At 44.7% G+C, this 19,225-nt stretch overlaps 2 protein-coding genes across 4 annotated transcripts in view; one reads left to right on the top strand and one right to left on the bottom strand.

Moving 5' to 3' along the window:
• The window catches only part of LOC122540450 (tumor necrosis factor receptor superfamily member 5-like), a 210,596-nt gene that overhangs the window by 95,787 nt on the left and 95,584 nt on the right, over positions 1-19,225 (top strand). The gene's annotated exons all lie outside the window — the stretch shown is intronic.
• Positions 183-19,225, bottom strand: part of LOC148139747 (uncharacterized) — a 126,843-nt gene continuing 107,800 nt past the window's right edge. The window contains exon 5 of the mRNA XM_087980254.1: positions 183-665. Within this exon, the coding sequence (XP_087836380.1) occupies positions 623-665 (43 nt within the window). The 3' untranslated portion in view covers positions 183-622. The remainder of the gene's footprint in view (positions 666-19,225) is intronic.

The following is a 19,225-nucleotide window of genomic DNA, read 5'->3' as shown; positions in this document are numbered from 1 at the left end:
CTATAACCTGGTGTCATATGACTCTGACTTTGTCCATCCCAGTCCAACACTGGCATCTCCACATCTTGACTCCCTGAAATGGGTTTAGGCAGCCACTCAGTTCAAGGGCAGTTCAGGATGGATGACAAACACTGGCCCTGCTGGTGATACCCACATCCCATGAAAGAATTTTAAAAAGGGATTAAATGGGACAGCTACAAAGAAATGCAATTATTGGGATGAAAATTCCAATTGCTCTCAGACATGTATTTTCTTTCAAGGATTCAGATGTGTTGTTAAAGTTGTTGACAAATATGGCATGATGAATTGCTAAGTTTCTTCCAGCTCCAGTCTTGTTACCGCACTATATTATAAAAAGTGCTTAAGCATGTTGGCACTTTTCACAGCAGATGCTGCAACATCACGATGTTTATCCAATCGTTGCTTTTATTTCAATAATAAATACTGAATAATCATAAAATATGAATCTGTATCACTGATACTTAAGCAGTAGGGAACTCACTTGTGACAATCTGCAACTTTTGTGTAATTATCCTCAAGCTGCAGGAGGAGGAAGAAGCCATTATACTGAACTTAAAAGAGATTATTTCAACTTCGATCGGTGGTGAGGGAGTAGTAGCAATCACCCAAGAAACTGTTCAATTGGTCCATAGTCTCTGAATAATCTGGCAAAAAGAGAAATGGTAAGTAGCATGGCAAATCCAGCAAATCATATTTAATAAAAGCAAAACACTGGAAATCCCAAATAAAAACAGAAAGTGCTGGAGAAACTCAGCAGGTCCGGTAGCATCTGTGGAGAGAGAAACATAAGAACATAAAAAAGGGGCAGGAGTAGGCCATCTGGCCCATCGAGCCTGCTCCCCCATTCAATAAGATCATGGCTGACCTTTCCATGACCTTAGCTCCACTTACCCGCCTTTTTACCAAAACCCTTAATTAATTTACTGTTCAAAAATCTATTTCTCTTTGTCTTAAAAACATTCTACAGGATAGCCTTAACTGCTTCATTGGGCAGGGAATTCCACAGATTCACAACTCTTTGGGTGAAGACGTTCCTCTTCAACTCAGTCCTAAATCTGCTCCCCCTTGTTTTGAGGCGATGCCCCCTATTTCTAGCTTAAATCTCCCTGCTTCTATCTTATCTTGTTTCTACAAGATCCCCCTCACTCTTCGGAATTCCAATGAGTATAATCGCAGTCTACTCAGTCTCTCCTCATTAGCCAACCCCCTCAACTCCAGAATCAACCTAGTGAACCTCCTCTGCACCCCCTCCAGTGCCAGTACATTCTTTCTCAGTAAGGAGACCAAAATTGCACACAGTACTCCAGGTGTGGCCTCACCAGCACACTATTCAGCTACAGCATAATCACCCCTTTTTAAATTCCATTCCTCTAGCAATGAAGGACAAAATTCCATGTTCCTTTTTAATTACCTGCTGCACCTGCAAACCAATGTTTTGTGATTCATGCACAAGTACACTCAGGTCCTTCTGCACAGCATCATGCTGCAATTTTTCATCAATTAAATAATAGTCCGTTTTGCTGCTATTCCTACCCAATGGATGACTTCACATTTACCAACATTGTACTCCATCTGCCAGACCCTTGCCCACTGACTTACCCTATCTACATCCCTCTGCAGTCTTTCAGTAACCTCTGCACACTTTGCTCTACCATTTATCTTAGTGTCATCAGCAAACTCTGACAAACAGTACTTGGTTTCCAACTCTAAATCATTTATGTAAATTATAAACAATTGCAGAGGTGATGTTTTGAGCCCAGTGTGACATCTTCAGTTAGAAGAGTCATATCATGCTGCAATTGTTTATACCTCCAGAGGATCTGCCTCTGGAGGTAGTATGGGCTGAAGTCAGAAATAGGAAAGGTGCAGTCACCTTGTTGGGTGTTTACTATAGGCCCCCCAATAGCAGCAGAGATGTGGAGAAACAGATTGGGAAACAGATTTTGGAAAGGTGCAGAAGCCACAGAGTCGTAGTCATGGGCGACTTCAACTTCCCAAATATTGATTGGAAGCTCTTTAGATCAAGTAGATTGGATGGGGCGGTGTTTGTGCAGTGTGTCCAGGAAGCTTTTCTAACGCAGTATGTAGATTGTCCAACCAGAGGGGAGGCCATATTGGATTTGGTACTCGGTAATGAACCGGGACAAGTGGTGGGCTTGTTAGTGGGTGAACATTTTGGTGATGGTGACCACAATTCTGTGACTTTCACCTTGGTTATGGAGAGAGATAGGTGCGCACAACAAGGTAGATTTTATAATTGGGGGAAGGGAAATTACGATGCTGTAAGGCAGGATTTGAGGAGCATACGTTGGGAGCATAGGCTGTCAGGGAAGGATGTGGTGGAAATGTGGAACTTTTTCAAAGAGCAGATACGACGTGTCCATGATATGTATGTACCTATCAGGCAGGAAAGAAATGGTCGTGTGAGGGAGCCTTGGTTGACGAGAGAGGTTGAATGTCTGGTAAAGAGGAAGAAGGAGGCTTACATAAGGTTGAGGAAACAGGATTCAGACAGAGCAGTGGAGGGATACAGGATAGCCAGAAGGGACCTGAAGAAAGGGATTAGGAGAGCTAAGAGAGGGCATGAAAAATCGTTGGCGGATAGGATCAAGGATAACCCCAAGGCATTTTATGCGTATGTGAGAAACCTGAGAATGACGAGAACGAGGGTAGGTCCGATCAAGGACAGTAGTGGGAGACTGTGTATTGAGTCGGAAGAGATAGGAGAGGTCTTGAACAAGTACTTCTCTTCAGTATTTACGAACGAGAGGGACCGTATTGTAGAAGAGGAGAGTGTGAAATGGACTGATAAGCTAGAAGAGATACCTGTTGGGAAGGAAGATGTGTTGGACATTTTGAACAACTTGAGGATAGACAAGTCCCCCGGGCCTGACGGGATATATCCTAGGATTATGTGGGAAGCAAGAGAGGAAATTGCAGTACCGTTGGCAATGATCTTCTCGTCTTCACTGGCAACGGGGGTGGTACCAGGGGACTGGAGAGTAGCGAATGTTGTGCCCCTGTTCAAAAAAGGGAATAGGGATAACCCCGGGAATTACAGGCCTGTTAGTCTTACTTCTGTGGTAGGCAAAGTAATGGAAAGGGTACTGAGGGATAGGATTTATGAGTATCTGGAAAGACACTGCTTGATTAGGGACAGCCAGCACGGATTTGTGAAGGGTAGGTCTTGCCTTACAAGTCTTATTGAATTCTTCGAGGAGGTGACCAAGCATGTGGATGAGGGAAGAGCAGTGGATGTAGTGTACATGGATTTTAGTAAGGCATTTGATAAGGTTCCCCATGGTAGGCTTGTGCGGAAAGTCAGGAGGCATGGGATAGAGGGAAATTTGGCCAATTGGATAGAAAACTGGCTAACCGGTCGAAGGCAGAGAGTGGTGGTAGATGGTAAATATTCAGCCTGGAGCCCAGTTACAAGTGGAGTTCCACAGGGATCAGTTCTGGGTCCTCTGCTGTTTGTAATTTTTATTAATGACTTAGATGAGGGAGTCGAAGGGTGGGTCAGTAAATTTGCAGATGATACGAAGATAGGTGGAGTTGTGGACAGTGAGGAGGGCTGTTGTCGGCTGCAGAGGGACTTAGATATGATGCAGAGCTGGGCTGAGGAGTGGCAGATGGAGTTCAACCCTGCCAAGTGTGAGGTTGTCCATTTTGGAAGAACAAATAAGAATGCGGAATACAGGGTTAATGGTAGGGTTCTTAGTCAGGTGGAGGAACAGAGGGATCTTGGAGTCTATGTACATAGATCTTTGAAGGTTGCCACTCAGGTGGATAGAGTTTGTAAGAAGGCCTATGGAGTATTATCGTTCATTAGCAGAGGGATTGAATTCAAGAGTCGTGAAGTGATGTTGCAGCTGTACAGGACTTTGGTTAGGCCACAGTTGGAGTACTGTGTGCAGTTCTGGTCGCCTCACTTTAGGAAAGATGTGGAAGCTTTGGAGAGGGTGCAGAGAAGATTTACCAGGATGTTGCCTGGAATGGAGAGGAAGTCGTACGAGGATAGGTTGAGAGTTCTCGGCCTTTTCTCGTTGGAACGGCGAAGGATGAGGGGTGACTTGATAGAGGTTTATAAGATGATCAGAGGAATAGATAGAGTAGACAGTCAGAAACTTTTTCCCCGGGTACAACAGAGTGTTACAAGGGGACATAAATTTAAGGTGAAGGGTGGAAGGTATAGGGGAGATGTCAGGGGTGGGTTCTTTACCCAGAGAGTGGTGGGGGCATGGAATGCGCTGCCCGTGGGAGTGGTAGAGTCGGAATCATTGGCGACCTTTAAGCGGCATTTGGATAGGTACATGGATGGGTACTTGATCTAGGTTAGAAGTTCGGCACAACATCGTGGGCCGAAGGGCCTGTTCTGTGCTGTATTGTTCTATGTTCTATGTTCTATGTTCTATCAGACTCAAACATTTTCTCTCCACAGACATTGCCAGTCCTACTGAGTTTCTCGCACATTTTCTGCTTTTTAAATACATATCTAATGTTATCTCTTGGTCAATTTGGTTATGAAGACCCTGTTCCATTTTCTCAGATTGTACTTTGGGTTCTGGAGTCATGGCAACCATTGGCATATACACGAGTCAGGAAATGAGCAGAAATGATGTGCCAGTTCCAGAGAAGTTAATTTGTAGCTTTCTGTCACTATACATCCAGCAGCATCCTCAAAGTAGCCCCTGAAACATTTATATTTATGTACTATCAAGTGATTGTTTTAAACTGCAATAACTAAAACTATTTTTATTTGTGATCAGAGATCATTGCAAACCACTTGTTGAATTGTATGGATAATCGGATATTAAGCCCCTGGAACCCAGAGTGATCCTGTGGCATGCATCCAGTGAGCAAGAAGCTTGGGACAGTAATAGCCCAGCAAGGTGGCCAAATAAAAGTAAAATCCTGCAAATATTAGAAATCTTTGGATACACTTAGCGGGTCTGTAGCATCTATGAAGACAGAAGGCGAGTTAGTGTTTTGAGTCCTTTGATATCTTTAGAACTCAAAGAAGTTCTGTTGGCCACTCGCACTATACACATGTCATGACATCCATCAACTAAATCTGTTGGTATCACAGCCTCATGTACATTTCACTGCAGGGTTCCTATTTTCAGTGCCAAGGTGTTAAAAGAATTTCAAGCTAATTGCAACAAGAATTGCAACAATCCAGCCTTCCCTATCCCCACAAAGACTTTAAGTAACTGTAACTTTTTTAAAAATTTCAGTTCATACTTTAGCTTTACATTATTCAAACGCTTAACAAGATGAAGGTTCTCAATGCTGAGGAAGAGAACAAAAATCTCAACTTAGAACATCCAGACTCAGCAGTCTGTATTCGCAGATTGACCATGGCACTGTCAGACAAGATTTAGAAAACATCTGAAAAAGTTCCAACTTTATGTCTCAGATTGTTCATTTATTACCAATTTGGGACAAATACCAAGCTATTTTATAGTCTGAACTTGAACCCGCTCAGCAAAATGTTCAGTTTTTTAAACATTATTCATTCCTGAGATGCAGGCATCATTGACACAGCCAACATTTAGTTCCCCATCTCTAATTGTCCATGAGAAGGTGACAGTCAGGCACCTTCTTGAACAGCTGCAATCGTTTTGATGTCAGTAAACTCACTGTGCAGACAAGAAGGACTGATGCGGAGGTACCAGTGTTGGATTGGAATGGACAAACTCAGAAGTCACATCACACCAGGTTATAGTCCGACAGGATTATTTTAAGCTCTGAAAGCTTGTGATTTCAAAAAAGACCTGTTGGACTATAACTTGTTATCATATGACGTCTGGATAAGAAGGAAGGTGTATAATTTTGACCCAGTGACCATGAAAGAATGTTGATTTCTTTCTAAGTCAGGATGGTGTGTGGCTTGGAGGGCCAGGTTTGAAGGTGGTGGTTTTTCGAGGTCTCTGCTGCCCTCCCAGGTGGTACAGACTGCAAGTTTGGAATGGCTGTAAGAATTACGCCTAATCTTAGTCAATAGAGAGGGCCATTACAAGTAATAAAGTGAAGATAATGCTGTGCTTCCATCTTACAAAGCACCTTGTGGTGAAAGACCATTATTTAATACACTACAGTAGCAGATACCATTCCTTTAAATAAGCCTGGCAGTTTCAGGGAGCATAACAGATAAATGAGAAGAATTCTGAGACAGCCAGAACTAATAATTGCACTTTAGCCGTTAATAATACATTGGCCTCGTGCTAGTTCACTCAGTAAAATTCAAATTTCCAACACAAGTGAAGCATCAGTCAAAAGGAACTGGATCAGACAACCAGGCCCCTGGGACAACACGTGATTCAGGACTTTCCTAGCTGTTTAGTTGGAAGTCACATGACACCAGATTAAAGCCCAACAGGTTTATTTGAAATCACAAGCACTTGGCACGCTGCTCCTTCATGAGGTGAAGGAACAACACTCCGAAAGCTTGTGATTTCAAATAAACCTGTTGGACTATAACCTGGTGTCATGCGACTTTTAACTTTGTCCACTGCAGTCCAATACCAGCTCCTCCACACCAGTTACTTAGAACAGAGAGTGGGACTAACTAAAAAGCTCTTTCAAAAAGCTGGCAGAGCCATGATCGACTGTGTGGCCTCATTCTGTGCTGTTTGATTCTCTACTGATTTCCTTTGCTGGTGCGAACAGTGCAATACACCTGAGACGGGAGTAGATAACATCTTAAACAGGACATAAAGTGAACGGCGCTCCCTTCCCAAGGATTGTCACATTGAATATGGAAAAACATAACATTCGTCTCTGAACAGGGATAAAAATGAATAAAAGAAGATGCTACTGTAGTGGGATGTGAGGTCCCAGCAGTGAGTAATGCTTAAAATCCCCAGAAGCCTAATATCTTTTGTCAGCTCTTGGCGAGAATCCTGCGGACGATTCCTTGTGGACCCATTTCTGCTGCCAGCTCGGCATTAACAAGAGTAAGCAATGTTGCATTGTCAGTCCCTGCTGAACATTGTATATTCATCACAAGTGAAGGAAGAAACAAATCAAGTACATATTTCACCACAGTCCTCAGAGACATAGACTTCGCTTCCTCAAACCTGTTTCTGGAATATTCTGTAAATGAGGCCAAGCCACTCCAAAGTGACCAACTTTGGAATAGGTTTCAAATGACTTCCATCAGAAGCATCACCTCTGACCTCGCTCACATCATCTCTCCCTGTTTACTGATTGGGAGGAAATTCAACCAATCAACAAGGTCTAGGATTGACTTATTAGCAGATTTTTTTTCAACAGGCAGTGAAGGTCTCTAAAGAATAAAAGGAGGATCTGCTTTTAGTTGGACTTTTTACCACCACTGGACCTTGCAAAGTGCTTCACTGCCAAAGATAAATAGTCACTGGTGTAATATTGGAAATGCCAAACCTTTTTTCAGCATAGCAAGATCCCATAAGAGCACCATGGTGATGAGATGATAATCTGTTTTTTGTGATGCTGGTTTTAAGATAACAGTGATTATGTCACTACAAAATTGCATTCAGGATGGAGCCAGTGGAACCTGGACTCGCCAGATGGAAAAGGTCAGTCACTACTTGGTTAAAACTCACACAAAACCAGATTATAGTCCAACAGGTTTATTTGGAAGCACCAGCTTTTGGAGCACTGCTCCCTCATCAGGTTGTTGTAATAGTCACTGTTTGATATCTGTAAAGCTTTAATCAGCTGTTGTTCCAGCACATCAATTCTCTCTTTCTGAATCCACAGCTCCATATATTCAGAAAAGTATTCAACATCTTTGCCTGAAAATGTGTTTCACAGAAACCCTTAAACAGGGCTCTATTTATGAGGCTTTTTATGGTCTATAATCTTAAAGCAGTTAATATTAATGGACATGTAATCAGAAATGGAAACCTGCACAATCTCCTCATTTGTAGGATATTATTTCATTATACCATTGTATACTCTCACTCACATAGACCCAGACTCCAGTCTCTCTCTCTCTCTCTGTCCATTCCTCTCCATTAGTTCCCAGGTGTTGAGCTGGTTTTGATCTGATCTCATGCCATTTCTTAAAACCACCATTTCCCATCTCTCTAACAACATCTGATTCCACTCTGCCTTAGCTCATCTGCTGCTAAAACCATCATCCTTTGTTACCTTGAGGCTTACATGGGATGAGAAGAAATATGAACAGGAGTAGGCCTTTCGGCCCATCAAGCCTGGTCTGCCACCATCCAATTCAAGCATGGCTGATTATCTATGTCTGCCATTTTTTTCCCCAGTCCTTGCATCCTTTGATGTCTTTAATGTCCAAAAATCTATCACCTTCTGTCTTGAACATGTGCATTGACTGAGCTTCCACACCCTCTCAGGTAAATTGCAAAGATTCTTCACAAGACATTTCTCCTCATCTCATACAAACAGGAAGCAGAAGTAGATCCTTTAACCGCTCAAATCTGCTCTGCCATTTAATGAGATCATGGCTAATCCAACTGAAACTTCAAATCTCGGATAACCTTTCACCCTTTTCCTTACGAAAACACTATCTACCTCCACCTTAAAAATATTCAAAGTCTCTGCCTCTGAGAGAATTTTGCTTCATTTCTGTCTTAAATGGGCAGTACCTTATTTTTAAACAATGGCTCCTACTTACAGATTAGGAAACAGCCACTTCTCAACTATCCCTCACCCTCAGCGCACAGTGTCCTTGCTGCAGCATTATAATGAGAGTTGCCAGTGCAGCATTGAAGTGAGGGAGTATCCTGTAAATGGATTGGAGATGTACCATGAGGGTTCTTAGAGGCTGGCACAAATTGGATGCTAATGTCTATGAAAATGGGGTACATGTGGCTAGTTCCCATGGAGTATGTCTTCAGATGCTGCAGCCCAGTGACCAACATGGAACTCCTTTGAAGAAAGTGGCCAGTTGATGTCATCAGGTACCCGCTCTGACTACCATGCCAAGAATTCTTGACATCTAGCTTGTCTGGCACATTTGGTAAGATAGGAAGCTGAATATTAATGCAGCAGGTTTGGCCATTAACAAGGCACTTAACAAGAAATAATCCTCCTTAATTAACTTGACACTGCCTAGCAAGAAACTCGCCTTGTCACGTGTCAAAAAACATTAAAGCATAGAGCGATCTCCTGGTGTCAAGATCGACCATGCCAGATCTCTTATCCAATTCTGCCACAAACATCACCAAAGATCATCAGATCCCAATAAGAACCTGCCCATAGTCTTTACATTCCAATGCGTTTACATCCTTCCTGAAACGAGGGAACCAAGATGGCTGGGAAGACAACTGTGTAATGGCGAGTAATTCAGAGCCCGAGGATAATATTCTGGGACACAGGTTTGAAACCCACCATCATGAGCGGCACGATGGCTCAGTGGTTAGCACTGCTGCCTCACAGGACCAGGGTCCCAGTTCGATTCCAGCCTCGGGTGACTGCCTGAGTGGAGTTTGCACATTCTCCCTGTGTCTGCGTGGGTTTCCTCCGGGTGCTCTGGTTTCCTCCCACAGTCTAAACATGTGCAGTTCAGGTGAATTGGCCACACTAAATTGCCCATAGGGTTAGGTCCATTAGTTAGAGGAAAATGGGTTTGGGCATGTTACTCTTCGGAGGGTCAGTGTGGAGTTGTTGGGCCAAAGGGCCTGTTTCTACAATGTAGGGAATCTAATCTAATCATAGCAGATAGTGAAATTTGAATTGAATAAATCTGGAATTAAAATAAAGCGAACCTAATGGTGGCTATGTCGCAGTTATCATAAGTCCATCTGGTTCATTAACATTCTAACGCTTCCTTACCCAGTTTGGCCAATGTAGCTGACTCTTAAATTTCCTCTGAAATGTCCCAGAAAGCCATTCACTTCAAGGGCAATTAGGGATGGGCAACAAATGCTGGCCTTGCCGGCCACAGCCACATCTCATGCAAGAATGTTAAAAACACAGAACTTCAGATGCAGTCTCACTAGTCTCCTGTATAACCTTGCTACTTTTGTATTTAATTCCCCTTGCAATCATAGCTTTCCCAATTACTTGCTGTATCTGCATACTACTCTTTTACAATTCATGCATTAGGACACCCAACTCCCCCTACATCTCAGAATTCTGCAATCTCTCCCCATTTAGATAATATGCTTCTTTTATTCTTTATTTCATAATGGATAATTTAATTATTCCCCACATTCTACTCCATTTGCCAGATCTTCGCCCATTCACGTGAGCTATGTTTTTTTTTGTAGGCCCCTTATGTCCTTTTCACACTTTACTTTTCCCTATTCCTATGTCAACAGCAAGTTAGGCAACCATACCTTCTGTCCATCCATCCAAATAACTTATCTAAGTTGCGAATAGTTATGGTCCCAACACCAATCCCAGTGATGCACCACTCATTATAATCTACCAACCTGAAAAATACTTAGGAATGCCTACTTCTCTATTTCTTGTTAGTCAGCCAATCTTTTGTCTACACCTACATATTCCCCTCCACCATGAAGTTTCAGTTTCCTCAATACCTTTTGATGTTGCACGTTAGCTAATGCTTTCTAGAAATCTAAGGACAGTACATCCAACTTTATCTCCATTATCCACAGGTGATGCTTCCTCAAAGATCTCCAACAGATTGGTTAAACGTGATTTCCCTTTCATAAAACCATGTGAACACTAACTGATTACCATTAACTGATCAAAGTGCCCTGATATAACATCTTTAATAATAGCTTCTAACATTTTCCCTGTGACAGATGTTAAGCTCATGTACCTGTAGTTTCCTGCTGTCTGTCATTCACACTTTTTGATTTATGGAGTTACATTCACTATCTTCCAACCTAATGGGACCTTCCTCAAATCTCAGGAGTTTTAGAAAATTAAAACCAATGTACCAACTATCTCACCTGTCACTTTTTTTATGTCTCTTTCAAGAGATTATACGAATTAGGCCTGTTTTCTCTAGAATTTAGAATGTTAAGGGGTTAGGAAGCATGTCTACACACACAGTGGTAGGGATTTGGAACTCTCTTCCACCAATGGCAGTTAATGCAGGCTCAGTTGTTAATTTAAAACCTGAGATAGATTTTTTTTGATAACCAAAAGTATTGAGAGATATGGACCAAAAGCAGAAAAGTGGAGTTAGGTCACAGATCAGCCATGATCTCATTGAATGTTGGAACAGGCTTGAGGGGATGAAAGGCCTCCTGTTCCTATGTTCCTATATACTGTTAAAGATTCACATATTCCATTCGAATGATCACCTACATGGTTTCTGTGCCCAACCTTGTCCAGTTTGTAGGCAACAATACATAAGCAGCTGGGAAAAGATGCTGAAAGATGCTCCAATGATATCTGGAACCATGGGGATGATGGACAGTGACCTTATCGCCCCACTTAGGCCTTGCCTGTAAACCCTCAATGGCAAACCCTCATTGATACAGCCTCCTCCTCATTGTGGAACTATTGAGTAATACCAGGCTGGAGGATCCTGTGTCACATCTGAGGAGAAGAGTGGGAGATTGGGGTGTTAATGGCAGACAGAGCTGGGAGTAGCTACCCTGGGAATGGATTTCCCAAGATTGAGAGACCCTCAATACGGACTGAAATCCCACTGGATCCTGCTGTGCACTGCAGCTTTCTCTCCTTCCCCAAAGTTTAACACCAGGGAGACTGTCTCAAGGGGTCCTGAACGCTGCATCTCCCACCAACCAGGAGAATTGACATTTTAAAGAAAAAGGTCAAATAAATTTGAGTTTATTACATGCTTCTGCAAAGTGGGGAGTAGTTTGAATAAAAAGTATTCCCTGCAGACTTCCTACTCCCTTCAGCAAGTTGATTAATATGTGAGGAATGAATTTATAACTGCAATTTAATTGTAAATGTGTTTTACAATTACACGGAATCTTGCAGGATTGTCCCAAAGAACTAAACCATGTGGTATTACTGCTGCCAATGTCAGCTTCAGATGGTGCTTTATGATTCATATCAGAGATGTTAAAGCAAAAAAGAAATATTTAAACTTATTTCTTCGTCAAACTTTAAATACCTGGTTTAAAGTTACTTCTTGTGATTCTATATTTTTAGATAAAGTTATATCATTTGGTGGTTATTATTTAAGTAATTTCAGTCTTAATTAAACAGTTTATTTTTTATTTCAAAAACATACTTTATTCATAAAAATATCTCTATATACATATATAGTCACTGAAGCACTTTCTTTTTTCTTATTTTACTGAACAGAACCAAACAAGCATTGGATTTGACTCTATCTCTTAGAAAGGCTTTATGGTTCTCCAACCTGTGTAATCCCTTTTGAGCTCCCCAATGTTTTTTGGGGTCAATAATTTCACATTCAGCTTCCACATCCCCTTGCTCACCCCCTGGTTGTCCTGTAGGTGACAGTCAGCCAGCAGGAGGCAGTGGTCAGACAGGAGAACCAGCCTGATGTTGGTAGATCTGACCAAGAGCATTCGGGACACAAACAGGAAATCTATCCTTGAGTGGATAGACCTGTCCGGCTGCGACCAGGTGTATCTCCTGTGTGTTCCGTCTGCAGAGGGGGCTGAAGCTGCCATGCAGCTTGACAACTTTAACCGTTTCCATCAGGAATCTGGCCGTGGAGTCCCCATCAATGATGCAGCTGAAGTCTCGGCCAGAATGACCAGCCTGGACATCACCAACAGCAATGGGAGCTGCAGCAGGACCCCCAGTCACTCACTCTGTACCCCCAGGGTGTACATGTTATTTAGTCTCAGGGGACCATTTCGGTACGTAACGTCTGCTATCTTTCCTTTTTTTAATTTCAAAAATATACGTTATTCATAACCGTACCTTTGCATACATACACAGCTATTGAAGCTGTTCAGTTCTGTTTGACTCTATCCAGCAAACAAACCAAAGGCATCTCTTATTGTACAAGATTTTATTTACATATATTTACATATATTTGAAACATTGGGAGGGGCCAATAACTGGACCCCTACTGTACTTTGGCAGAAAGCCCTTAGATACTGTTCTTCCCCCATTGTGCCTTTGCAGCTGCTGACCCAAGCTTAGTGCATCCCTCAGCAGGTAGACCCGGACCTTGGCATGTGCCAGTTTGCAACACTCAATCAGGGTTGACTCCTTGTTCTGGAAGACCATCAAGGTTTGAGCAGACCAAAGAGCGTCTTTCACCAAGTTGATGGTCCTTGAGGCACAGTCGATGTTTGTCTCGATGCGTGTCCCGGGGTATAGACTGTACAGCACAGAGTCCTCTGTCACAGAGCTGCTGGAGACAAACTGAATAAAAAACACTGCATCTTTCCCCAGACTTCCTTCATGAAGGCGTATTCCAACATGGTTCGCCAACATGTACAATCTGTGTAAACCATGCCCCATCCCCCATAGCGACTTCAAGGGGAGCATGAGCTGACACACAGATACCTGATGAAGGAGCAGTGCTCCGAAAGCTAGTGTTTCCCAATAAACCTGTTGGACTATAACCTGGTGTTGTGTGATTTTTAACTTTGCAAAGATACTGGGCATACATGAAGGATCTCACAGGGAATGCCTTTCTCACCACCAGCCAAGTGATGTCTTGATGCTTGTTGGAAAGTTCTGACGATGAGGTATTCTACCAAATGACTTTGACAGTCTGCTCAGGGAACCATGTGACAGAAATAACCCTCTCCTTTTCCCGTAGGACACTGTGCTGACCATTTCCTGATGGATTGTTGTCAAAGGTGTTTCTCTTTCCAAATTTCTCCACAAGGACAGGTGATACAGAGCGGTCCAACCACTTGGAGTATTTCACAGCATGAGGCCAGTCCCATCTTTCGCAACACTGGGGAGGTAGAACCTCAGTCAGTAGTGACACTTGGTACTTCTGTGCCAAGGAGCTTGATGCAGCCGCACCTAAAGGTGGGTCATCAGCATGAGGGCAACATTGGGTACATCTTTCTTCCTCTTATCGCGAGTTTTGTACATTATGTCCCTGCAGATCCAGTCCATCTTACACCTCCAGATGAAGTGGAAGATGGCTTGGGTGACTGGCTCACTTCACGAATCTGTACTTTGCAATCTGCACCACATACAACAACAGAGAGTGCCTCACACCTAACATCTAGGTTTTCAGCTGCAATGGAGAGAGAACAGTGCTCCCAAAATCCCAGTTCTGTCTGACCTTGGAGATATGCGCTTCCCAAGTTAATGTGCATGCCCCGAACCCTCCGAACCTGAAGGTGCTGGGAATATGGTAACCTGTCCTGAAGGTGGATGGGATAAAGGCATGCAAGTGCTGATTGGTAGCTTCACCAGGTTGCTACCTCATTTTTAGGTATACCTGGTGTTGCTCCTGTCATGGATCAGTGGTGCTGGAAGAGCACAGCAATTCAGGCAGCATCCGAGGACAGGCAAAATCGACGTTTCGGGCAAAAGCCCTTCATCAGGAATAAAGGCAGAGAGCCTGAAGCATGGAGAGATAAGCTAGAGGAGGGTGGGGGTGGGGAGAGAGTGGCATAGAGTACAATAGGTCAGTGGGGAAGGAGATGAAGGTGATAGGTCAGGGAGGAGAGGGTGGAGTGGATAGGTGGAAAAGGAGCTGGGCAGGTCGGACAAGTCCGGACAGGTCAGGGGATCGAGTTGCTGGAGGTTAGAAGCTAGGATGAGGTGGGGGAAGGGGAAAAGAGGAAACTGTTGAAATCCACATTGATGCCCTGGGGTTGAAGTGTTCCGAGGCGGAAGATGAGGCGTTCTTCCTCCAGGCGTCTGGTGGTGAGGGAGCGGCGGTGGAGGAGGCCCAGCACCTCCATATCCTCGGCAGAGTGGGAGGGGGAGTTGAAATGTTGAGCCACTGGGCGATTTGGTTGATTGGTGCGGGTGTCTCGGAGATGTTCCCTAAAGCGCTCTGCTAGGAGGCGCCCAGTCTCCCCAATGTAGAGGAGACCGCATCGGGAGCAACGGATACAATAGATGATATTAGTGGATGTGCAGGTAAAACTTTCATGGATGTGAAAAGCTCTTTTGGGGCCTTGGATAGAGGTGAGGGAGGAGGTGTGGGCGCAGGTTTTACAGTTCCTGCGGTGGCAGGGGAAAGTGCCAGGATGGGAGGGTGGGTCGTAGGGGGGCGTGGACCTGACCAGGTAGTCACGGAGGGAACGGTCTTTGCGGAAGGCGGAGAGGGGTGGGGAGGGAAATATATCCCTGGTGGTGGGGTCTGTTTGGAGGTGGCGGAAATGTCGGCGGATGATTTGGTTTATGCGAAGGTTGGTAGGGTGGAAGGTGAGCACCAGGGGCGTTCTGTCCTTGTTGCGGTTGGAGGGGTTGGGTCTGAGGGCGGAGGTGCGGGATGTGGATGAGATGCGTTGGAGGGCATCTTTAACCACGTGGGAAGGGAAATTGCGGTCTCTAAAGAAGGAGGCCATCTGGTGTGTTCTATGGTGGAACCGCTCCTCCTGGGAGCAGATACGGCGGAGGCGGAGGAATTGGGAATACGGGATGGCATTTTTGCAAGAGGTAGGGTGGGAAGAGGTGTAATCCAGGTAGCTGTGGGAGTCGGTGGGTTTGTAGAAGATGTCAGTGTCAAGTCGGTCGTCACTGATGGAGATGGAGAGGTCCAGGAAGGGGAGGGAGGTGTCAGAGATGGTCCAGGTAAATTTAAGGTCAGGGTGGAATGTGTTGGTGAAGTTGATGAATTGCTCAACCTCCTCGCGGGAGCACGAGGTGGCGCCAATGCAGTCATCAATGTAGCGGAGGAAGAGGTGGGGAGTGGTGCCGGTGTAATTACGGAAGATCAACTGCTCTACGTAGCCAACAAAGAGACAGGCATAGCTGGGGCCCTCCTGCATTCTCCATTGAACCAGGCTTGATCCCTGGCTAGGAGAAAGTGAGAACTGCAGATGCTGGCAATCAGAGTTCTGATGAAGGACTTATGCCCAAAACATTGATTGTCCTACTCCTCAGAGGCTGCCTGACCTGCTGTGCTTTTCCAGTACCACACTCTCGACTTTGATCCCCTGGCTTGATGGTAATGGTTGAGTGGGGGATATGCCAGGCTATGAGGTTAGAGATTGTGCTGGAGTACACTTCTGCTGCTGTTGATGGCATCCATAAGATACTGTGGGCTAGTCTTGAGTTGCTAGCTCGGTTCAAAGTCTATCCAATTTAGCACAGTCCTAGTAGCAGACAACACGATGGAGGTTATTCTCAATGTGAAGGCAGGACTTCACCTCCACATTGTGCGGTGGTCACTCTTACCAATACCGTCATGGACAAATGCACCTGCAGCCAGCAGATTGGTAAGGATGAGGTCAAATATATTTTTCCCTGTTTGCTGTTTCCCTCACCACCTGCCGCAGACCCAGTCTAACAGCTATGTCTTTAAGACCCAACCAGCTCGATCAGTATTGCTGCTGCCAAGCCACTCTTGGTGGTGGGCATTGAAATCCCCCACCTAGGGTACATTTTGTGGTCTTGTCATCCTCAATGCTTCCCCTAAGTGTTGTTCAACATGGAGGTGTACTGATTCAACAGCTGAGGGAGGACAGGACGTGGTAAACTGCAGGAGGTTTCCTTGCTGATGTTTAACCTGAAGCCATGAGACTTCATGGGGTCTGGAGTCAATGGTGAGGACTCCCAGAGCAACTCTCTCCTGACTGTATCCCACTGTGCCACCCACTCTGTGGGGGTCTGTCCTGCTGGTGGGACAGGACATATCCAGGGATGGTGATGATGGTATCTGGCACATTGTCTGTAAGGTATGACTTTAAGAGTATGAATATGTCAGGCTGTTGCTTGACTCATCCATGCAACTAGGAGAAAGTGAGGACTGCAGATGCTGGAGAACAGAGCTGAGAGATTTGTTGCTGGAAAAGCGCAGCAGGTCAGGCAGCATCCAAGGAGCAGGAGAATTGACGTTTCGGGCATAAGCCCTTCTTCAGGAATGAGGAGGCTATGCCAAGCAGGCTAAGATAAAAGGTAGGGAGGAGGGACTTGGGGGAGGGGCGTTGGGAGAGGGAATGCGATAGGTGGAAGGAGGTGAAAGTGAGGGTGATAGGCCGGAGAGGGGGTGGGGGTGGAGAGGTCGGGAAGAAGATTGCAGGTCAAGAAGGTGGTGCTGAGTCTGAGGGTTGGGATTGAGATAAGTTGGGGGGAGGGGAAATGAGGAAGCTGGAGAAATTTGTATTCATCCCTTGTGGTTGGAGGGTTCCTAGGCAGAAGATGAGGCGCTTTCCTCCAGGCGTCGTGTTGCCATGGTCTGGCGATGGAGGCGGCCAAGGATCTGCATGTCCTTGGTGGAGTGGGAGGGGGAGTTGAAGTGTTGAGCCACGGGGCGGTTGGGTTGGTTGGTGCGGGTGTCCCAGAGGTGTTCTCTGAAATGTTCCGCAAGTAGGCGGCCTGTCTTCCCAATGTAGAGGAGGCCACATCGGGTGCAACGGATGCAGTAAATGATGTGTGTGGAGGTGCAGATGAATTTGTGACGGATTTGGAAGGATCCCTTGGGGTCTTGGAGGGAAGTGAGGGGGGAGGTGTGGGTGCAAGTTTTGCATTTCTTGTGGTTGCAGGGGAACGTGCAGGAAGTGAAGGTTGGGTTGGTGGGGGGTGTGGACCTGATGAGGGAGTCATGGAGGGAGTGGTCTTTCCTTGGTGATGGGGTCTGTTTGGAGGTGGCGGAAATGACAAAGGATGAAACAATATATCTGGAACAACCCAGATGGCCTCCTTCTTCAAAGACCGCAATTTCCCCTCAGACGTGGTTGACGATGCTCTCCACCGCATCTCATCCACTTCCCGCTCCTCTGCCCTTGAACCCTGCCCCTCCACCAGGACAGAACCCCACTGGTCCTCACCTACCACCCCATCAACCTCCAGATACATCGTATCATCCTTCGTCATTTCCGCCACCTCTAAACAGACCTCACCACCAAGGATATATTTCCCTCCCTTCCCCTATCAGAGTTCCAAGGCCCCAAAAGATCCTTCCACATCCGTCACAAATTCACCTGCACTTCCACACATCATTTACTTCAGCACCTCGCATTTATCTAAATTAAACTCAGTCTGCCACTCCTCAGCCCACTGGCCCACCTGATCAAGATCCCATTGTAATCTGAGGTAACATTCTTCACTGTCCACTACACCTCCAGTTTTGGTGTCATCTCCAAACTTAGTAAGTATACTTTCTATGTTCAAATCCAGTATATATAAATGACAAAAAGTAGTGGACCCAGCACCGATCCCTATGGCACACCACTAGTCACAGGCCTTCAGTCTGAAAAGCAACCTTCCACCACCACCTTCTGTCTTCTACCTTCGAGCCAGTTCTGTATCCAAGTGGCTGGTTCTCCCTGTATTCCATAAGATCTAACCTTGCTAACCAATCTCTCATGTGGAACCTTGTCGAATGCCTTACTGAAGTCTTATGAACTCTGGCTAAAGTGCCTTCCCATCTACACCATCTCTGCCCTCATTATTTTATACACCTCTATTAATTCCTGTCTCAACCTTCGCTGTGCCAAGCAGAATAACCACAGCCTATCCAATTGTTCCTTATTGGTCAAACCCTCCAGCCCAGGTAGCATCTGGTAAATCTCCCCTGCACCTTCTTTAGTGCAATCATATCCTTCCTATGATGAGGTGACCATTGTTTTATACATTTTCAGCATAATATGTCTGGTCTTGTATTCTAAGCCTCAACTAATAAACACTAGCATTGAGCCCTCCTAGTGCCTGAAATATGTGTAAATAGTATCTTGCACATGTAAGAAATTTTTTGGGGTTTGTTGGGTAAGTCAAACTCCAATCTTTGCCTGTTCTCCACAAACAAAGACTGTTCAAAACTGATTTGCTGTAGTGACTATTTTTGCATATAAAGATTTTGTAAAAATAAAGTGTAATTTTACGTTTTTTTAAAATCCCATATATTTTTTTAACCACCTTACCACTTCCCCTGCTATCTTCAAGGATCAGTGGATATGCACATCAAAATTGTTCTGGTCTTCTGTACATTATAGGGTCCTTCTATTCCAAGTGTAATCCCTTGCCTTGTGAGCACTCTCAGAGTGCATTACCTCATACATTTGTGAAGACATATATTTCAGAGGCAAATGAGAGAAAGGCTGCACTTATATAGCACTTTTCAAAATCATCAGATGTAGCAAGGTGTTTTATAGCCAATGAAATACGTTTGAAATGTTATCACTGCAGTGATGTAGGAAACACAGGAGCCAATTTGCACATAGCAAGC

This window comes from Chiloscyllium plagiosum, unplaced genomic scaffold (genome assembly GCF_037043375.1).
Source record: "Chiloscyllium plagiosum isolate Xiang-an unplaced genomic scaffold, Cpla_swu_hap1 HiC_scaffold_37, whole genome shotgun sequence".
In the NCBI taxonomy this organism is placed as follows: Eukaryota; Metazoa; Chordata; class Chondrichthyes; order Orectolobiformes; family Hemiscylliidae; genus Chiloscyllium; species Chiloscyllium plagiosum.
This window is presented reverse-complemented; position numbering and strand designations above follow the sequence as displayed.